This window comes from Eriocheir sinensis, chromosome 44 (genome assembly GCF_024679095.1).
Source record: "Eriocheir sinensis breed Jianghai 21 chromosome 44, ASM2467909v1, whole genome shotgun sequence".
In the NCBI taxonomy this organism is placed as follows: Eukaryota; Metazoa; Arthropoda; class Malacostraca; order Decapoda; family Varunidae; genus Eriocheir; species Eriocheir sinensis.
This window is the reverse complement of record NC_066552.1, coordinates 12,195,686-12,216,909: the sequence shown is the minus strand read 5'-3', so window position 1 is coordinate 12,216,909 and position 21,224 is coordinate 12,195,686. Positions and strand designations below refer to the sequence as shown.

The 21,224-nt window shown below is 43.5% G+C and overlaps 2 protein-coding genes across 3 annotated transcripts in view; both read right to left on the bottom strand.

Moving 5' to 3' along the window:
• LOC126980506 (sphingomyelin phosphodiesterase 4-like) overlaps positions 1-14,842 on the bottom strand; it is a 36,462-nt gene extending 21,620 nt beyond the window's left edge. The window contains exons 1-7 of one of the 2 annotated variants that reach the window (XM_050830476.1): positions 14,709-14,842; positions 12,247-12,567; positions 10,567-10,669; positions 9,905-10,157; positions 8,734-9,010; positions 8,236-8,367; positions 4,298-4,393 (exon numbers count right to left, since the gene is read on the bottom strand). In XM_050830476.1, the coding sequence (XP_050686433.1) occupies positions 4,298-4,393; positions 8,236-8,367; positions 8,734-9,010; positions 9,905-10,157; positions 10,567-10,669; positions 12,247-12,567; positions 14,709-14,738 (1,212 nt within the window). In that variant the 5' untranslated portion in view covers positions 14,739-14,842. The remainder of the gene's footprint in view (positions 1-4,297; positions 4,394-8,235; positions 8,368-8,733; positions 9,011-9,904; positions 10,158-10,566; positions 10,670-12,246; positions 12,568-14,708) is intronic. The other variant, XM_050830477.1, reaches the window with a different exon arrangement.
• A 1,256-nt stretch (positions 14,843-16,098) lies between these two features.
• The window catches only part of LOC126980507 (ATP-dependent DNA helicase DDX11-like), a 36,005-nt gene continuing 30,879 nt past the window's right edge, over positions 16,099-21,224 (bottom strand). The window contains exons 19-21 of the mRNA XM_050830479.1: positions 20,052-20,149; positions 18,302-18,437; positions 16,099-16,324 (exon numbers count right to left, since the gene is read on the bottom strand). Coding sequence (XP_050686436.1) covers positions 16,277-16,324; positions 18,302-18,437; positions 20,052-20,149 — 282 coding nt within the window. The 3' untranslated portion in view covers positions 16,099-16,276. The remainder of the gene's footprint in view (positions 16,325-18,301; positions 18,438-20,051; positions 20,150-21,224) is intronic.

The following is a 21,224-nucleotide window of genomic DNA, read 5'->3' as shown; positions in this document are numbered from 1 at the left end:
AAAGAGGAGCTCGCTAAATGTCTAGTACAACTCAAGCAGGAGACTCAGATGCTGAGACTAATTATAAAATGATACAGGGAACAGAAACAGCTTCTCCTAGATAAAAGATTGAAGTTGGAAAAACTCTGAGTCTGTAAGAAAAATAGAAACCTCTTAAATGGAGCAGGAGCACACACAGATCGCCAACAGGACCACAAGCGCACTACCCAACAAGAAAGACAAAGACTCTCACTTGCCCCCACAGGACATGATACCCCAGGATGTCACTGAACTGGTAGTGTTTCACACGGCACAGGTACAAGGAGTACGACACCTGGCGAGGCTGAACCTCCCCCATGAGACTGTATGAGAGATATAAGAACGGTACTCTCCAGCCATTAGCAGGTCAAGGTGTCAAGGTCTTGCATCAGCCAGCACTAGTGGGCCTTCATCTTCAGAGTGTCAGCCTGTGGAACAAATTCAGTGCAGCAGCGCCTACAGGGAAGGGAGTGTCCACCTAGCCGGTGAAGGTGGCTGCTCCGAGGTGCAGTTAAACACATAGTGAACATGTCGAAAAAGGATTTTGAAGTAGTGACACAAGGAAAAGTGTCACTTTAAGGCATTGAAAAAAAAAAGGGCACAATTGCCAAATGTATCTGCTTTCTTAAGTGTAGTCTGAATAACTCTGTGTTCTCATTCGTTTGCTCATAGACATTCATCTGTTACTCAAAATGCATATATTGTGTACTCCACTGTAAGTTTACTTGAGAGAGAGAGAGAGAGAGTGTGTGTGTGTGTGTGTGTGTGTGTGTGTGAGAGAGAGAGAGAGAGAGAGAGAGAGAGAGAGAGAGAGAGAGAGAGAGAGAGAGAGAGAGAGAGAGAGAGAGAGAGAGAGAGAGAGAGAGAGAGAGAGAGAGAGAGAGAGAGTGTGTGTGTGTGTGTGTGTGTGTGTGTGTGTGTGTGTGTGTGTGTGTGTGTGTGTGTGTGGAGGTGGAGAAAAGGTGAGGGGGAGGCGAGGGAGGGTAGAGGCCAGCTGGGAGGATGGAGAGGGGTGAGGGAAGTACTGCATCCTCTCTGGCTGGGGTCCATGGTGCTGCTGAAGCTGCTGGGGAGGGTAGGGTGAGGGGGTCTGCTGCGGCTGGGGGTGGGTGGGGTGATAGTGGGTAGTCCTACTGAGTGATGCCATATAATACATGATCCAGTCCAATTTTCAGCCATCTAGACCTACTGGCGCAGTTTCTGTGCGCGTTCAAAAATTGTGCTCAATTGAGGCTTGTCGCCTCTACTCAGGCAAGCCTCAATTGAGGTCCGTCGCGGTTCTCGGGTTAAAGGAGTCAATCATGTTGCACTGGACCACTGAAGGTGGGAACTTATTCCATTCTCGCACTACAACGTTGGTGAAGAAAAATTTGGTGGTCTAAATTCAATTGTTTACACTTAAGTTTTGTGCCATTATTTCTTATTCACAAAGTGTGATCAATTATAAACAATTTTGATTTGTCCTCATTCGTAAAGCCATGAAGTATTTTAAAATATTCAATAAGTTTTCTTCGGAGACAATGTTTCTCAAGAGAGAACATGTTAAGAGTTGGGAGCCTTTCCTCATAAGGTTTGTTGCGCAAGGAAGGGATCATATTTGTTGTTCGACGTTGAACACCTAATTCAGCATTGTCCTTTGCATGGTGGGGAGACCAAAACTGAACCGCATATTCCAAATGGGGTCTGACTAAACTATGTAAAGCGGGAGTAGTACCAGTACCTGCCCACCCCTATTGTTGAGTAGCAGGGCAGTGTGGGTACTGTATTGTTGTTCATGTGGCACACGGGAAGAACTGAGCTCAGCTGTGTGGCCGCGGCGCCGTGTGAGTCCAGTTGCGTGAGACATCTGGTGGCCACTTCATAAAATATCGCGTATAAGTGAAAAAACGTGTAAATTAAACATTTATTTGGATTTTGGACCCTGCGTTATTTCAAAAACGCGTAAACCAAACTCACATAAATCGAGTTACCTGTACTTAGATGCTTCACTTAGTCACTCTATGATAGTAAATTTTGGGTTCCGCGATGCAAAAATAGGATGGGATGTCTCATGATACCGGATGGCAGATGACACCACACCAGCTTGGCTCGTGGCCCACAACTTGCCGTCCCGCACTTTTGTTAGGACTGCCTTGGTATAGGTTTATATATATATATATATATATATATATATATATATATATATATATATATATATATATATATATATATATATATATATATATATATATATATACGGTATATATACAGTCGAGTCGCTTATAGCGCGGGTAATTGGTTCTGAGCAACAGCCGCGCCATAGGAAAACGCATCATAGGAATAACTAAACCTATGGAGAAAATACAATTTGGTTCTGGCCCTTGCCAGCTGACCTCACTATGATTATCGGACATTTTCACTTAGTTTCAGACGCAAACGCGTCTGACGCGTCATCGGTATATAATTGTAAATCACTTTTAACCCCCAGGGTGCCAGCGCCGTGTATCTACAGCGGCGGGTAGGCGCACTGTGTGCCAACGCCATTTATTTATGGCGGCAATTTAGAAAAATTGACGTGGTCTTATTTTGACTGAGAAGCTTTTCATACTTTGTCAGGACACTTTTCACACCTTTACCCCTCCCAGTCACTGATCTTCAGCCCCCCACCAAGCCTCTAGGGATCCCGAGGGTACGGGTCCTTTTCTTGACCTGACCGCAGTGCAGGGAGGATGTCTCGCCGCACAAAGCATATTTTGCGAACGCCCAACTTTGCTTGTGCCCTTGATGAGGCCCCTAATGACTTCATGGATAGTGATGCGAGTGACTTAGTCTGATTGTGACCTTAATAAAGATTATATATATAGTGATAGTGGTGAGGAAAGTGAGGTGCCGACGCCTCGCCACTCGCATTATGCCCAACCAAGGAGGGTTTTCGAACCCTCTGCTGCCTCTCAGGCCAAGAGGTGCCTCTTATATGGTGATGGTGAAAGATGAGCTCCCTGGGGCGAGTAAGTCTACAGGATGTAACACTCCAAATATCGGAAACTTCCGGCGCCCAAAATCATAGAAATTTTAAAGAGGTGAGTGGTAAAATGTATCAATTATGTGTTGTCTAGTCATTCTGAACACTTTTCCGCAAAAAAAAAATCCAAATTTGGTTGGCACCAGGGGAAGGATTTTGTGAAAAATGCTTGGCACCCAGGGGGTTAGCACGTGAGACGTGTCAATGGTACTCTACGGATTAACAGAATGTTTAATTTCACTATTAAACCTAATGTTGATATGCACTAATTTATGATCGTAAGAACCGAGATGTTCCCCTACCATAACATTACTGACTAGATTTTCTAGAGTTGCTATAACAAGGTATAGTGTTATTTTGTCAAGTTGGTTCAGTAACAATTTGACTTAGGTAGTTATCCTCTAAATATTCAGTCATTATATGCAACTCACTTTCTGTACCCAACAATGTTGCCCAGTCAATATGAGGGAGATTAAAGTCTCCCAATATCAGTGAGTCACTGTTATTAGGTGACTGCCATAATGCACTGTACATTTCAACATCATCTTCGAGAGACTGACCCGGAGGCCTGTAGGTGACAGATAATCAGATTATTTTCTTCAGTAAGTAATCGCATGAGACAGAGAGAGAGAGAGAGAGAGAGAGAGAGAGAGAGAGTTATTTCCTCAAATAGGCAAACACAGACAAGTAATTAACTAGCCAGACAACCAGGTAATTAGTAATATAGACAGTTACTGACCAGCCAGCCAGGTAGCACCCAGTTCACTCGCCACCTTGTTAATTAGCTAGCAAGTCAGTGAACCAGTAAGCCAGCCTGCCAGACACTGAAGTAGCTAACCAACCAGTAAACTATAAGTATACTGTATGTCAGTAAGTCTGTCAAATACAATGCTGCCCATAAGACAACAGCTTCATCATGACTGCTCTGGTGCGTGCACACTCTCTGTTCCTTTAGACTATGTTTTGACACAGTCTCAAAAAATTTTCAGCCATGATGCACTCAAATGCACTTTTTTATCAACACATTACAATGGAATAAAGATTACTGAATACTGACAGCTGTCTGCTTTGTGCTGACACAGTAAAACAGTTAAAAGTAGAGGAACAAAGCTGTTGCCATCAGGTTAGGACTGTTTTTGACTCACTGGGACAGACTGTAGTCGTCTGTCTAGTGAGTGGTTAACCATTCACTCAATCAGTCAGTTAGCCAGCACCCAGCCAGCTAGTCCACAAGACAAGCAAGCAAAACAAAACATGCCCTCCCCCTAACACACTTACAGATGCCCCCATGTTCCAAAACGGACGGTATTCTAGAGGTGTATGTTCTGAAAAGGCACTTATGCTGCCGCCAACGCCAACTTGTTGCAGCCCATACTGTAAGTAAACAAAGTGTGAGGAACACACACTCACACATAAACACACACAGACACTCAAGACATGACAATATGAGACCGATTCACACTCCTTTATAAAACAAGCATAAACACAAGTGAGTAAATGCACACACACACACGCTTGTGAGTTGGAAGTGAAGGTGGTACAGGCAAGGAAACTCCACAACTTTAATCTCTTCAGTACGGCAACGCCTGTGTCAGCGTCTTGGAGCCTCCACACTATACACAGTGACGCCTAGGCCAGCGTCGCAAAGCCTACTAGCCTTCTAGTCTACCATATAAGCAACAGCCTTTTAAAAATTCATATGATATTGCTTTAGAATGTAACTTAGCATGGAAAATTATTATTAATATTATTAGTTGTTATTACTATTAGATATACGCTATTGAAAGTATTTCACAGGAAAATGAATCTTCATACCTGGTTCAGGAAATATTACTCTTAGCATTATATCCTGAATTATGTGACAGGACAATATGAATACCCTCATTACCCAGTAATGACAGTAATGCCAAGCTGCTTATATGCATATATATATATATATATATATACTTGCTCCCCCACTCCCTGTGCTGGGATCAGTTGATTCATCGGCTACCTGTTGTTGTGTTTTGCAGGCCTGGGTGATGTTTACTATGTTGGGCACGTCCCCTATTTTGACCTGTTTGTAGGATGAGTGGGAGGGAGGATGATTTGGAGTGGAAAACACCAAAAAGAAGAGGAAATGGAGCATGAAGAAAGGAACGAAGAACAGATATAGGGAGCAGTGGAGAGGAAAGATACGATCATAGTTTTTCTGGATTTGCGAGTAAGGAATCGGCTATATACAAAAGAGTTCTGCTTATGGAAAAGAAACTAGACATGTGGATTGGAATAGTCAATAGCAGAGACGAGGAGGACTTGCAAAATAGGGAACTACAAAGGGATCTACGGTCACGAGTACGCAATTTAGAGGACAGGGAAAAAAAAATTATTCAAGAAAATGAAGAGTTGAAAGAGAAGTTGGTAAAATATGAAAAAATGAAGGAAGGCCTAGGAGTGGCAAGAAAGGAAAATGAAGACCTGAAAGTGATAGTGAGCAGGGAGGAACAGAGGGTCAGAGAGGAAGTGTTTGGTGAAATAAAGACATGGAAAATTGAAAATGAAAAAGCTAACGTAAACCTCAAAGAAGCAATTGAAAAGCAACTGAAAGAGAAGGAAAATGTAGAGAAAGAGGTGGTTAAGGCTTTAAAAAAAAAAACGAAGAGTTAGTAAGAAATGTGGCAGATAAGTAAAAGAGAAATAATATTTGGCATGAAGGAGAAGGCGAGCCACATGGCGCAATAATTCCAGGGCTTCCACTTTTGGGTAAATTACGCCTTAAAGTTGGGTAATTGGACAATTATTAGGGGAACTTTTTGGTATTTCAGGGTGATGCATCTTATATTACCGACTCTTCGAACTTGAGATTTAATGACAGGAATTCGATATTTTCCACCTGACAAGAAATAAACTGCTGTTTAGTTATTCACTTAATATACTCCTTAGTATTATTTACATTTATGTATCTAAATTGATCCACTATCCCCAGTTGTGTGGAGGAGCAGTCCTGTGTAGTGTGTCATAAGATATCTTATCAGATATTCTTTCTACACTGCTATTGCAGGTTCATATATTAGGCATAAATAAAGTGTGTGTGGAATTTAATTCATGTACACCTTTATTATCTGATTTTGCCATGCTATACCTTTATGGAAATCAATCAATCAATCAATGGGGGCATACGCTGGGGGGCACGTCGCCTCGCCCACCCTATGACGCCAAGCCCGGGTGTCTCTCAAGCGAGTCTCCATGCAGGCCCCCTTCCCAACCCGAGTCCTTCCCGGCAGGATCTATCGACTTGCTCAAGCCATGAACTCAATCTGTGGGCGTCCCCTTGGCCTCCTCCACTAAGGATTGTCTCTTACAGAGACAACCCGATGAGCAGGATCAGCTTCCGGAAAACGTGCCACGTGCCCGTATAACCGGAGTTGCCGTTGACGGACTATGCAAGTAATATATGTCGACTCAGTCTCACAGAGTAGTTGCCAGTTTGACACAAAGTCATTCCGGCAATATCCCATGATTCTGCGTAGACACTTATTACCAAATGCATTAATCCGCCTCTCCAAGTTTCTATTTAGTGTTCATGTCTCACAACCATAGAGTAAGACAGGGAGCCCAAGGGACTTAAAGATCCAGATCTTTGTCCTTCTGCACAGGTATCGACAACGCCATATACTCGTGTTGAGCGAGTCCATAACACCGTGGGCCAGACCAATCCGTCGTAAGACTTCCTGGCCAGACTCACTGTTGTTATAAACTACGCAACCAAGATACGTGAAACTTTCTGAGATCTCAACGTCCTCGCCACACGCATGAACAGACTGCACTGTGTCATCCAGCAAGCCTCCAAACACCTGTAACTTGGTCTTGGCCCAGGAGACCTGAAGTCCCAAGGGCTTCGCCTCCTCGTGCAGTGCCTCGAGAGCCATCATCAAAACCTCCAGCGACTCCGCCAGGATTACTGCATCATCAGCAAACACAAGGTCAGTGACCCTAGTATTGCCAATGGATGCTCCACAACTCTGCCCAGTATCCAGTCCATACAAGTGTTGAAAAGCGATGGGGCAAGGACACAGCCCTACCTCACTCCCGCATTCACGGGAAAGAAGCTGGACAAGCCCCCCCAACACTTCACAGCACTCCTTGTCCCAGAATACAGGCCAGTCAACAAACCAATAGTCCTCGCAGGAATCCCACGGAGTTGCAGAAAATCCCAGAGTGCTTCGAGATGCACTGAATCAAACGCCTTCTTGAGATCGACATAGGCTGCAAGCATCCCCTGTTGAAACTCACGTCAGCGCTCCACCAGTACGCGAAGTGCTAGGATACGGTCAGTTGTTGACTTGCCAGGCCTGAACCCAGACTGTTCAGGTCTCTGCAGCTTCAGCAGCTGGCTGCAGATTCATATCAGCAATAGGTGGGCAAGCACCTTGCCTGGCACACTGAAGGCTCCTCCAACGAGTACTTACAAGGATGTGGTTGATCTCCTTAGCTACCCCTCCGGCATCGCTATACCAAGTCCAGCGGTGCAGCTCTGGTCTCTGGTACCAGGAACCCGCAATTCTCAACCTTCTGGATTTTGCAAAATTCAGGAGAGAACTGTTGATGTTCCTGGTACCAGATCCACGGGGACCAACACATAGCTCATAGCCAACCCTGTCAGTGCCAGTAGTAGCATTGAAGTCGCCCAGGACAATAAAAGCTCTATGTTTAAGCTACAATATATTAAAATTTTGGGTCACTAGGTCTGTTTCTAAGGGTTTTAAAGCCAAAATACTAAACCGAAGCTAAGTCCAAATAAAGAAAAGTTAGCGACCATTAGTTAGCGTTAGCTTCCACTAATTTCTTTGGCAGTTTAGCGATTTAGTGTAAGTGAAGCTAACTTTTTAGTTAGTGGATTACCAGTTAGCGGTGCCCACCACTGTATATCACCCAAGAGCTGATTAGGAACTGATGTCTTACTATTACTGTTAAGAAGTAGAGGGTTTGCCACTGTCTCACACATGTTCACAAAATTCATACAAGGAAAGCAGGTGACCTTTGCTATCATACCTCCTTCCACTTATCAATTAATGGTGGTTTGTAATTGCTTTTAGATGTTGACAGACATTAGGGAAACAAAAGAACACATCACACAGCACCCACAGCAGCAGAAGTAATGGAGGCAGAGGCAGCAGCAGCAGAAGAAACAACGACGTAACTTTACCTCACGTGCCAATCTACAATGTCCGACTCACCTGTGTGGCAGCAATTGGTGTGGCAGTGTGGTGCAGTGGGTGGCCAGGCCGTGGTGTAGCAGCAGTGCGTGTTGTGGTGTTGGGTACCACACACTGATTCACCCACATCTCAATGAACACTTGCACCAACACCTGCAGCAATATTTTTATTACCACTCTATTTTAGTATTGGGTTGAGGGAGGCAGAGCAAGGGCAAAACAAGATTAAAGAAATGCAAACAACACCCTGCTCCTATAGAATTAATACTATGGATGCCAAAAGAGTAACTACAGTAAACAGTTTTGGTTCCAGCAGTATCTAGATACTCCCCTCTGGAAAGAGTTTCAGTTATAGGAAGGAGGAATTACTGATGCAAGTACAAGGATTCAGAGTTTGCCAGTAAAAGGGATGAAAATATGATGAAGATACTGGTTGAGTTTTGCATTAGGATGTACAACAGAATGGGGACGAGCTTAAATAAACAAGGGTTCAATGACAATACACATGAGCAACACTACCTGGCTGGTCCACACACTGAGACCTGGCTGACTTGTTCCATGAGGTGATGATGCCAAGGCAGCAACAGATGTGGCCACAGGAGAGTGGTGGCTGTGATGCTGTTGGAGATGCAAGGGAGAGGATGTGTGGGGCATGCCACCTACTATTCCTCCAACTCCTCCCACCACCTCTGAGAAGCTGTGATGTGGGTGACCAAGGGAATGGAGAGGTCTGTGGGTGATGGGAGAGGCAGCTAGACCACTCAAGTACAGATTTGTTGCCCCACTGCAGCCAGGTCTGGTGACAAAGGTGTGGTGGTGTATGAATAATTTTAATTCAGAGATAAAGTACAAAGAATATGAGGTAAGGTAAAGGTAAAGTTGGTGGTAACACTATAGGTATGCATGGCCTCAGTGCTCATCTGTCACATCGGCCCTTGAGCCTGTGGTGAGTAAAGGCCCATTACCCTCGGACACAGGGCAGGTGTGGCACTCAGCTTACCAGTTTACTTTCCCCAGGTACCCACCATTTATCAACCAGCCCTCACGGTGCAGTGGTTAGCGTCCCTAACTGCGAATTTGTGGGCCTGAGTTCAAATCCCGGCCTGGGTAGTCAGCCAGTAGCCCACCCAGCTGTTCATCTTTCATCTGCCTTCATCATTTGCCTGCCTCAGTCAGTCACGACAGTCAGACGGTCACCCCGCAATGGGGCACGCTGCCAGGGTCTGGGGATTTCTTCACAGTCTTCATGACTATAGACACCTTTTTTTCAGGCCAGCACTGATTACTTTTTTTTCTTCCCTTTTATGGTGGAACAACGAGTAGTGGGTCTTTTTTTTTTTCTTAACATTTGATATTGCCCTTTAGCTGCTGGAATTGTTGTATAAAAAAAATCAGTGCACAGCTATCGGTATCGGTCAAAATTTTGGTATCAGTACATCCCTAGTCATCAGCATAAGAGTGGATAGGACAATTTGTAATGGAAAGATCATTGATGAATAACAGGAAGAGAGTGGGTGATAGCACAGAGCCCTGTGGAACACCACTGTAGATACGTTTAGGGGAAGAACAGTGACCCTCTACCACAGCGGAGATAGAACTGCCGGAAATTGAATTACCTGCATGTACATAAATAAATAAATAGATAAATGCACATAAACATAATGAGGAGACAAAAACAAACAACTCCCACCTTGCTGCCAAGACACCCCTGGGAGAAACAGGTGGACTGGGGGGTCCTGGAGGAAGAGAGCCATCGCAGGGAAGAAATGCAGTCAAATATTCTTCCAGCAGTGTCGGGTACAGAGCATCACCAGCAGTAGACCATGTCAGTGTCCAACGCTGACCCATTCCACTACTGCCTCCACTTGTGTTGTTGTTGGTGGTGCTGCTGCTACCACCAACCAGGAAGTGTGCAAAATGGAAAAGGTAGTACTCAAAGGCATCTGATAAGTAGGTGGAGTTAAGGTTTTAACATGAATCATTATGAATATATTATATTTGAGAGAGAGAGAGAGAGAGAGAGAGAGAGAGAGAGAGAGAGAGAGAGAGAGAGAGAGAGAGAGAGAGAGAGAGAGAGAGAGAGAGAGAGAGAGAGAGAGAGAGAGAGAGAGAGAGAGAGAGAGAGAGAGAGAGAGAGAGAGAGAGAGAGAGAGAGAGAGAGAGAGAGAGAGAGAGAGAGAGAGAGAGAGAGAGAGAGAGAGAGAGAGAGAGAGAGAGAGAGAAGAGAGAGAGAGAGAGAGAGAGAAAAAGTACATAAAATATGAAATTATCAAATGAAAAGACAGATATCTGAATAGGAATGCCCTTTGCCTACACACCAAAAATGTTCACATAACTTTAATAAAAGGATACTCAGCAAGATGTTGAAAGGAGCTTTGCCAGGGCCAGGATACTGGACTTTGTTGGCATAAAATGGACTTGGTGTTCCTTCTTCTATTTCCATGCGGGATTTGGCCTGAGGGGGGAGGGGGGCAGAAATCCACGTGAAAAGGCTGTAAACATCACTTCATACACTCCCCATTACATGCCAACATCCTTCTCTCATGACTTCACTCACTCCAGCTTGCATATACAAATTTGATGTGCTAGTCATTCAGACAGGAAAATCCTTTTTGACTAAATAAGAAAAGCGCACATGCGCGCACACAAGCACGCGCACACACACACGGACACATACATATAGGAGTGGAGTGGTACATGGCAGATGGAGTTCAACCTTGGGAAATGTAAAAAAATGGAGTTTGGTAGGAGTGGCAGATGATGCAAATATGATTACAAAATGGTAAGTGAGGCAATATGCAGAGGAGTGGAGGAAAAAGATTTGGGAGTGACTATCTCAGAGAACACGTCACCGGACAAACACATCAGCAGGATAACGGGACAAACTCTGAATTTGCTGAGGAACATAAAGACGGCATTTGTGTATTTGGACGAAGAGATGATGAAGAAAATAATAGTCACAATGATAAGGCCAAGGTTGGAGTATGCAGCAGTGGTCTGGTCTCCTCAAGAAAAGAAGAACATAAGAAAGCTGGAAAGAGTGCAGAGAGTGGCAACTAAGATGGTACCGGAACTTCGAGATCGGACTTATGAAGAGACTCAATAGCATGGGGCTCACAACCCTGGAGAGATGAAGAGAAAGAGGAGACCTGATAGAGGTGTACAGGGTGGCGAACGGAGTGGAGCATTTGGACAGAGATGACCTGTGTGTGTGGAATGAGAGAGAAACAAGAGGACATGGAAAGAAGTTGTGGGCGACCACATGTAGGCCTCTTTTTACATTCGTTTCACATGATTTTCGTCTCCATGGCTGTGTTTTCTGGGATGGAAGTGTTGCCCTGTCTTTCAGCCTATTCATACATGGGTATCTGTCTAGTTTCTTCCATGAATAAGACTTGTAGTCAGCAAGATTACATGTATGCCCAGGCATATTCTTTGCATTAGCATTTCACATCCAAAATCCCTGCGCTAAGTCACATGTTTTTGTACAGCTAGCAGCAGCCCGCACCATGTTGCGGGTATCACTTTCATTAAATGCAGGTTCTTAACTTCCATACAAAAATCACATTTGCATGCATCATATCCAACGTACCTTACCTTCCCTAAAAATCCAATGTGCTTATCTCCCTTCAATCACCTCTAAAGCAAAACCCCTTTCATGCTAGTAAATTAGCCCACTTGAAATGAATAAATTTCTCAAGCTGTCCTTCATGACATAGGTCTCCAGTTATTTCTGTTAATAACTTAATACACTCACTTCTTGCAACATTCACTCCATTCCTTTTCACTTTTCTCCCTTTTATGTACCATTTGATCTTACTAATCTATCTACTGACAGTCTCACAGCCAGCCCCTCTTTCATATTCCCTATGTTCCCTCTCATAGACTCCTTGGTTGCAATTGACATAACTGTCTAAGTGTTTTCATAACTGTGCCATTCTTAATCTATATGGTTTGGGTACATGAAAAGCAGGTGAGTCTTACTGTACATATCTAATAATACCAATAATTCTAAAGGTAGAAGTTCCGTACCGGCAGCCAGGCTACAGGGAATTCAAATGCCATATATGGGTCACTGGCCAACCGAAATATAAGTGCCAGGAGGGGTCCATTTGGTCCAAGAAATGCCCGTAGTTGCTCAAATTCTCGTGGTTGAGCTGATCGAGTTATGACCCTCAGACCCCATCCCACGTGGCCTTGTAGTGTGCTGGGTGCAGTCAGGCCAAGGAGGTTCTCCACTGTGGCCTTTAATATGTAGCCTGCATCTTTTGTTGTAGCCTCTGACAGTATTCTTCCTACTTCTTCACAGCGTGTCGCCACCTGAGGCTGGCTGAGGGCTGTTTGTAGGCGCACCTGTAGGGACATGTAGGTATGACAATGGTGGAGTTTAGAATCAAAGACACTACTGTTTCTGTAAATCAGCCTTAAGAAAATAGCTACTCTACATCATAAAAGGTGGGACCTTATTTTTTATGAGCTTACATATAATTCTTGAGAAAACATTTTGATCCTAGAGACTATGCCATACAGTATTTGTCAAGATATAAGGTGAATGGGCACATATGAACCATCTCAATATCACAGGTCTTTTCTTGGATGATAACAAATCGTGTCTGCCAAACACTTATAACCATTACAATCTACGAATACTGACCCAGGTTTTGCTTAACGCCTTTTGACCACAAAAGTTTTTCTCAGGAGATCCCCCTCAAATGCAAACCTAACCTAGCTTAACCCCTTGACTGCGAATTTCCTACCAGAAGACCTCACCAAGCTACAGGAGTGGAACAAAAAGTGGCTGCTACAATTCAAAGAAGAAAAATGTAAAGTCCTGCACTTTGGGAGGAAATACCCAGTACACCATTACCACATGGGAAACACTCCACTATCCACCACAGAGGCAGAGTAAGACCCGGGACTGTATGTTACCAGGCTACCAGCGAAAGCCAAATCCATGCCAATCGCAGTGGACGGGCTAACTAAATCTAACCCACCCTGACCACTAACTGCTAGGCTCCTCTAACAAGCTTTTTACATCATTATATCAAGTTATTTAATTTGCTGGAGGCTATGCCATTAGATACTGCACTACATTCAGGGATCAAAATACAACAAAATATAATAACAGTAAAACTACAGAAGTACACCCACTGGATCACTGACTGCCGGTGTCAACAAACAGTGCAACATAAAGCATATATCATATTGTCACCCCCATAAAATAATTGTCTAAGTCATTTTTCAGCGTTTTCCAGGTTTTTGTCTACATCAACTTTTTCAACATGTGTACAGTTGCCTTCGTCATTCAGGGTTCGAGTGTTCTAGAATTGGCCTTTTTGTTTCTGCCTAAATCTTAAGCCAAATGAGATAATGACAGTTCTTTTCTGATTTCCTGAAAAGTAGAAAATAATGACTTAGGCAGTTTGTTTACGAAGGTGATGATATATTCATCACAACTGAATCTAACCAAACCAAATTTAACTTCATCCAACCTAATCTGACCCAACTCAAGTAAATCTATCCTAACCATACCTGACCTGCCCTCAGCTGCCAAAACACAATGAACAGAAATAAATCCCTCGACACATGCCCCCCAGACCATACTCTAAGGAATTAATATCTCAGAAACGAGTGATTAGTGAGTGACGCAATGCAGCAGTATGGGTAATACGCTCCCCCACCCAAAAACCCCGATTTCCCACGGGTCCCTCGAGATCGTTAGGGGAAGGGGATTAGGCCTTTTTCTTTACTTTTAAGTACTTGCGCCTTCATATTATGGTGGAGGGACATGAATTTCGTCCCTTAACTATAACCTGGAGGCGTAATATCGTATTTTGGAGGCGAGGAGTGACTCTCCACAATTACCGCAGTGTTGTGTGTGGATAAAATAAATGCCCATAGCAGTAAGGTGTCCCTCGCTGAGACGGGTGAACTTCTGGAAAAAACATACCAACTTTGAGCAAGATGGCCATAATGAATTCAACATCTCAGTATCTCACAGTGAAACAGCACCATACCCTACTAATAGGATTCCATCTATGTGCTTTTGTTTAAATAAGAGAGAGAGAGAGAGAGAGAGAGAGAGAGAGAGAGAGAGAGAGAGAGAGAGAGAGAGAGAGAGAGAGTTGGGGAGAATGATAAAAAAAATGACTAGAAAAACAAACGGGTGGGAGAGAGGAGGAGCCAGGGGGAAAGAGGAGGAACAATAGAAGGAAAAGGAGGAAAAGAGTAACGAAAGGGAGAGGAAGAGGAGGAGGAAAAAAGAGGAAAGGAAGGATTTCAGAGAGAGAGAGAGAGAGAGAGAGAGAGAGAGAGAGAGAGAGAGAGAGACGAGGGGTAGTTTGGCACCCCTGCTCCCCTTGCCTTTCGTGTTGTTGGTCACGCACATTATCTAAACGTCGAATTACGTTAGTTGACATACACGCTGCGGAGCCCACAGTAAAGCATGGTAAGGAAAAAATTAGACAGAGATACATTAAGGAATTCAAACGTACGCTCAGAGGACTCGCCGCCGCCGCCGCCATGTTGATCTTGCTCTTGATCTTGATGTCACAGGTGCCTTGAGATTTCTTCCCAGCCAGCCTTTGTATCGGCAGCTCCTATGAAAGAATTGATTGATTGATTGATAGTTTATTGTTGCAGGTAAACAACAAGGGAGAAGGGAGGAGCATGCCATCCCAACCCCCAGGCAGGACAGAGTGTGATTATACAACGAAACAAAAAGAAAGATGGTGTTCAACTACTCGGGACAAGATGCCAGAGTAACAATTTCCAACTAATTTTAGGTCACTGATAATGAATATCACGGTTAAAATTGTTCGTTAGCTCTACTTTTCAAGATACACCTACATATCACAATGGGGAACTTATGAAGAGGCACGGCCCACCAGATGTCTCTACTGTCAGTCTACCATCCGAGATTTCCTCTGAAAATATTGTTATGCCGGACGTGTTACTTGGGTTCCGTGTCGCCGTCAGGAGACTCCGTGGGAGGGAGATATGTAAACACTTTGCACAGCTTCTGTAGTTTAATATTCTTCCTTAGTAGTACACTTCACTGACTCTTCACTTACCACTAGCTTACTATGACTGGGACTAGCCCTCTCTCGCCCTCTTCTCCTATATATATCCTGAACAGTACAGTCTAGAATGTTACAGTATATTTTAGATCATACAAGAACATGTAGCAAAAGTATATGCGAGTTGGCAAGACTTCCCGCCTGGCGTCTGGCCGCGGACGACTCGCCTTGTTCCCCGCCCCCCTGCTCGTTCCTCCCGGAGCCTTCTAGAGGCCTATGGTCGCCGGAGGAAGCTTCCAGCACAACACTTTATTGTTATGCCGGACGTATTACTTGGGTTCCGTGTCGCCGTTACAAGACTTAATTCGTGGGAGGGAGATATTGAAATGCCAGAATTTTTACTCTTTACTACACTCACACACGACCTCTGCGTGTAACGAAACGCACGAGAAATTAATCCAGACAAGGAAAGGTTTGCCGGCGCCGGGGATCGAACCCGCGACCAGCGTAACGGGAGAGCCACTCTTTTACCAGTCGGCCAAAGAAAAACTAATGACTGATGCTGGGTTGCAGAACTACTCAAGGACGCCATCCAACAACTGTGGGACTCCATGCCTCAAACTTACCTCCAGACTCAAGCAGACTCTCTTCCAAAGTATCTGAAGCTTGTTAGAAATGCCAAAGAATATCCAACAAAGTACAACTAGAAAAAAAGTATTTTCTTTGTTCCTTGAGCCTTCTATTTTACCAAGTCTAGTTCAAGCCAAGTAAAAACCTTACCATGCAATATATCAACCGTGCCTACTGTATATATTAAAGACAAATACTTCATTGACACTGAAAATTTAAGGTTACTAAACTCATGTAATGAATGTCTTTTATTCAACAACATCAAGAATCATAATTTTGACATTTTAAAAAAGCTTAACATTCATTAAATAAATATCAAAATTTCAAACAGTGTTTTGTTTATTGTAATGACTTATTTTTGAATGCTGATGAAGAGAATGTACATAACTTGTGCCAGTCAAGACGTACATCATCTACACAGCATCTGACACTGCTGCCACCAATCGTTTCTCTACGAAGAACTGAAATAAAAAGAAAAAAAAGTTAGTTATCATGTGATATGTGATGAATTCAACATATTATATGCAGGGGGTCTGAGCCCCTCTGCATTTTGGACTTGAGGACTTGCTGCATATTTCATGATGCTTTCCATGAATTAATCTGTAGATAACTGAGATAAATTGCTAGACAGTAATATTATCATAGAAGTACCCCACAAAACACCCCCCTCCCCCCTCCATCCCACCTCAGACAAATCTGAGAGGGGATGGAGTTGGAGTAAAAGTCCAGGAATTAATGCTTCCACTGAACGTGTCTTTGTCTCATGAATAAGCTGTGGGCATCTGAAAAAAAAAAAAAAAAACTTCAAATTGCAACACTAAAAGCATTGTTTGCTGGTAAGAAAGATTAAGTCTAACAGTAACGCAAGGTGTTTATCATATTGTCCCCAAACTGGACGAAATTTTAAGTATTCAGTTGTGTGTGAAGTGTTACAGCATAATTTCATCACCCAAACACGACAGTATTATAGTGCTACATATAACACAGATCAAGTCACTTCGACTAAGACTCCACCTGTGTATTTCATGAAGCGTTACTGTACTCCCAGCTCAAATTCTACTGCTTCACTTACAAGTCCCACTCACTTGATTCAGGCAAGTGAAGCCACACCCAACACACGCAGTGATACCAACATGAGTAGCCTGTTATCAACGGCTGCGTCCTTGGTGTCAGTTTGTATCGTGCTGAATGTGTAACGATACTTATTTGAGTGTGTGTGTAGTGAGGTGACTAGGCCTGATAAGGGAGCCTCCCATAACCCACCTGGCGAGTGGGGTACCTTTTTGGCCGACTCGGTAAGGAGTGGCTCTCCCGTCATGCTGGTCGCGGGTTCAATCCCAGGCAGCCGCCGAATACCCTCTCCTGGTTTTGATTAATTTCTCATGTGTTTCAATACACGCAGAGGTCATGTTGGAAAATAGAGGAAATAGAAAAATAAGCTCTCGGGGCATGCCCCGAGAATTGATTTCTTACTTTTCTATTACTCAAAACACACAAGAAATTAATCAATACAAGCACAGGGTATTCACCAGCTGCCTGGGATTGAACCCGTGACCAGCGTGACGGGAGAGCCACTCCTTACCGAGTCGGCCAAAGAAGTACCCCACTGGCTAAGCGGGTTATGGAAGGCTCCCTTATCAGGCCTAGTCACCGCACTACACGGCTTTCCCCCTTATGTAGATTAATTTCTGTGTGTTGACAATGTCCCTTTGAGACATAGCTCCACAATGTCCCTTTGAGACATAACTCCAATATTCCCATTTTCTATTAACCTCGGAGAGCATGGGCCATCCTACCTATTACCCCTTTGGGGAAACTCAACAGAATTGCAGAAGAGGATGCCTACCGCTATGCCTCCACTGTCACTGTCTATTACTCAATAATCCCCACACGTCCTCTGTGTGTATCAAAACACACAAGAAATTAATCAAGACAAGGAGAGGGTATTCGCCAGCTGCCTGGGATTGAACCCGCGACCAGAGTGATGGGAGAGCCACTCCTTACCGAGTCAGCCAAAGAGGTACCTCACTCGCCAAGTGGGTTATGGGAGGCTCCCTTATCAGGCCTAGCCGCCACACTACATGTGTATATGTTTAGCCGGCCTACCACCAAACCAAGCCCCACAATTACAGGACTTGTTCAGCATATACTGCACTAGCCCAACAAGTTTGTTAAATCTGAAATTTATTATATCAAGGTCTGTAAAAGAGTAGATTTACTGTATGATAAACACATTCTTAACATCATGTATCACTAAGTTTGATGACTACAGTGTCAGGTTGGCAAAATTCTTTAATTACAATAATGTAAAAAAATATGCCTCATGCCACATTTTCTGATGCAAAAATTATGAGTTACATGTACTACTCTACTGTCTTTATTACATACTTTTTTCACCTCTCCCAAACATATCCTTGCTCTCAGGGTTTGGTACTCACCTTTCTCAGAAGACTGAAGGCTTCTGGAAATCTTTTTGTGACACAGAGATGTTTTGAGATCCAGCTTGGCAGCGCCTGGATGGAAGACTGTCGGCAGTAGCGATGGTCCAGCAACAAGATGCTGGCATAGTCCTGTCTGTTAACAAAATGTATGTATGCACACCACTTAGTAAGACCAATTTTCATTCATATTTCAATTTCTATGACTAATTTATTTTATAGTGCGGGAGGCAAGGCAAAGGTAACATTTATTATGAGAAAAATGCCCACAACACTGCCCCAAACAAACAGTAGACAGAAAAGGTGCCAAAAGATGACCTTCCAGAGTTTACCAGTGGAAGGGATGAAAGAATACTGTGAAAAATTAAATGGGGTTTCACAGAATGAATTTTAAGAATTGGACAGATACGATATGATAACAATACTAACGATTTTAAAATTATTTACGGTAATCAAATTTAGTTGCCCACTGCTCATAATTAAAATTAATGGCACCTAGGATTTTGTGCCAGATGTTTTGTCTTCCTTCCCTGGTTGGATGTAGCTACACAGTCCATGACCTGCAAGTCCAGAGGAATGATTCAATGGTCCAGAAACATCTCAAGTAATGGACGTCTTTCTCTTTTGATTTTGTATGCCCTCGTCATTAAGCTGCGAATTTTGAAAAATTAACCACTTTGGTGCGAATCGCCATAACTCCCTTATTTCTGGGGCTACAGAAAAGTTATTATCAACCGACGGCAAAATGCAAGGGCTTTACTTTTTAATTAGCGACCAGGCTCGAAAACCGACTCAAAAGGGTCGAAAATTGAATAAATTCGTGTCCACTACTTCCTCATGATATTTCCCTCCCCCCTCCCCCAAAAAATTACTCGCAGACTAGAAGATTCGCAAAGTAAAAACCCGCAAAGTAAGAAAACCACCTGTACCTTATAAACGATGACATAGTCAAGAAATATGGGCAGTGTAAGGTAGTGCACCATGCCATAGACCAGTGTGTTGTGCCACCGTACGTATTCAGACCTGCCATTCACCGTTATTACTGGACCATTAGGCCTGTTATTCGGAAGGGTAGAATGTATTTACTTTATTAGCAATTCTATAGCGGTTCTATTCTATAGGGGAGGCAGTGGTTGAGTGGTTAGCGTGCCAGTCCCGCGTTTCGCTGCGTTCTGGATGATGTGGGTTTGAATTCGCCGCTACCAGAAGAAAATAGATGGCGTCACTATAAACACTTGCCTGCGCCATGACAAGCTTGGGCTGATCACCACGCCCAACCAGCGATATAGGCTTGGACATAAAAAAAAAACAATTCTATGGGATTAAGTCTCAAAACAACAGCAAAACGGTTTATCTGGCATGAGTTTCCCCCTTGTTCGTGCTGGATAAACGAAGTTGTACTGTATAAAGATTTTACAAATTATTATTAACCCTTTCAATACATGACACAGACATCGGTGTCACAGTATGGAAAGGGTTAAGAGGAAATGGAAGAGGATTAATCCTCTTCTAAACCTCTTAATCCTCTTCCATTTCCTCTTAGTCCTTTTCTAAACCTCTTAAGAGGAAATGGAAGAGGATTAAGAGGTTTAGAAGAGGATTAAGAGGTTTAGAAGAGGTTTAGAAGAGGATTAAAAGGTTTAGAAGAGGATTAATCCTCTTCCATTTCCTCTTAACCTTTTCCATACTGTGACGCCGAAATCAGCGTCACCGTATTGACAGGGTTAACATACTTGAATTACACACTCACCTATGACGGATGGCTCGCCCTATGGATTGGTTGACAGCTTTAAAACACAGGTTTTCATAGAAGACTGATCCTGCTGTCTTCCCTTCCAAACCTGTGGACTGAAAAAAATAAAAAATAATAAAAAAATCACTCTGCAAGCATGTAAGTTGATAACTTTAAATATGATGTGGTCATTCCAGATATGTTTAAAACATGAAAAATATAAAATAGAAAATTTCTAGGAAATAAAGATAAAATTATGGTGCTTTCACATTTCCTGTGTAAGTGGTATTACAAGCTTTAGCCCATAAACTGCACCAGACATCTAAAGATGCTATGAGTTAGACTGCACCAGACATCTTAAAATGATGCATGTTCCAAGGTGAATATTTATATTTCCCACAATGCCAAAGTATATTCCAATGAACCTTGTGTGGCAACATCATCCCTCTTTCGCACCATGTAGTCACCATCATCATATTATTTGCTCTTTAGCAGTCATGAAGAGTAGAAGTATGTCATCTACTGATGCCAACCAGACCCATATAGCTCCTGCGGTCATGACCATGGGGGGGTGGCATGGGAGGGGGTAAAAAGAAGGTATTGGTAAAGAGAAAGATTGTAGTTGTAGAACAGAAAAACACCTAAGTTCAGGGTGAAGTGTATAAGTGCGCACTGTGAAGTAAATAAGGGCTGCTTTCACAGTCACTTTGTTTGTTTTGATCGTTACCAATGGCGGCGATCGACGCTATAGTTTTCGACGTGAAATTGGCCTATGGGGTAGTGGTGGCTGCAGAGAAAGCGACAGGTGTTGAGAGTGTGTGGTAAGATGCGGCGCGAGGCTAACCCCACAGCCGCCACGAGGTGCCGTTGTAAAGGCAATACCTCCGACACCATCACATCACATCACTACCCGATCGGCCAGTTTCACGTGGCTTCTATAGATCTGGACCTCCTCTTTCCAATGGTGTTTTTGGTTTTTAGCTGTGATGAATAGTTTTTGAGATACAGAGGTTAAAAGAGACCCCTAATTGGGCTGCCCAACTGCGCCTGAGGGGATAGTCGCATCCACACTGCGCGCAAGGAAAGGGTTAAGAGGAAAGCACCAAATTTGGCACGCTATAGTCTGTTCACTTAAGCTAGATTCCTGGCGCCTAGGCAGGTTGGAAAGCTTGCAGCTGATTGGCTGCTCCG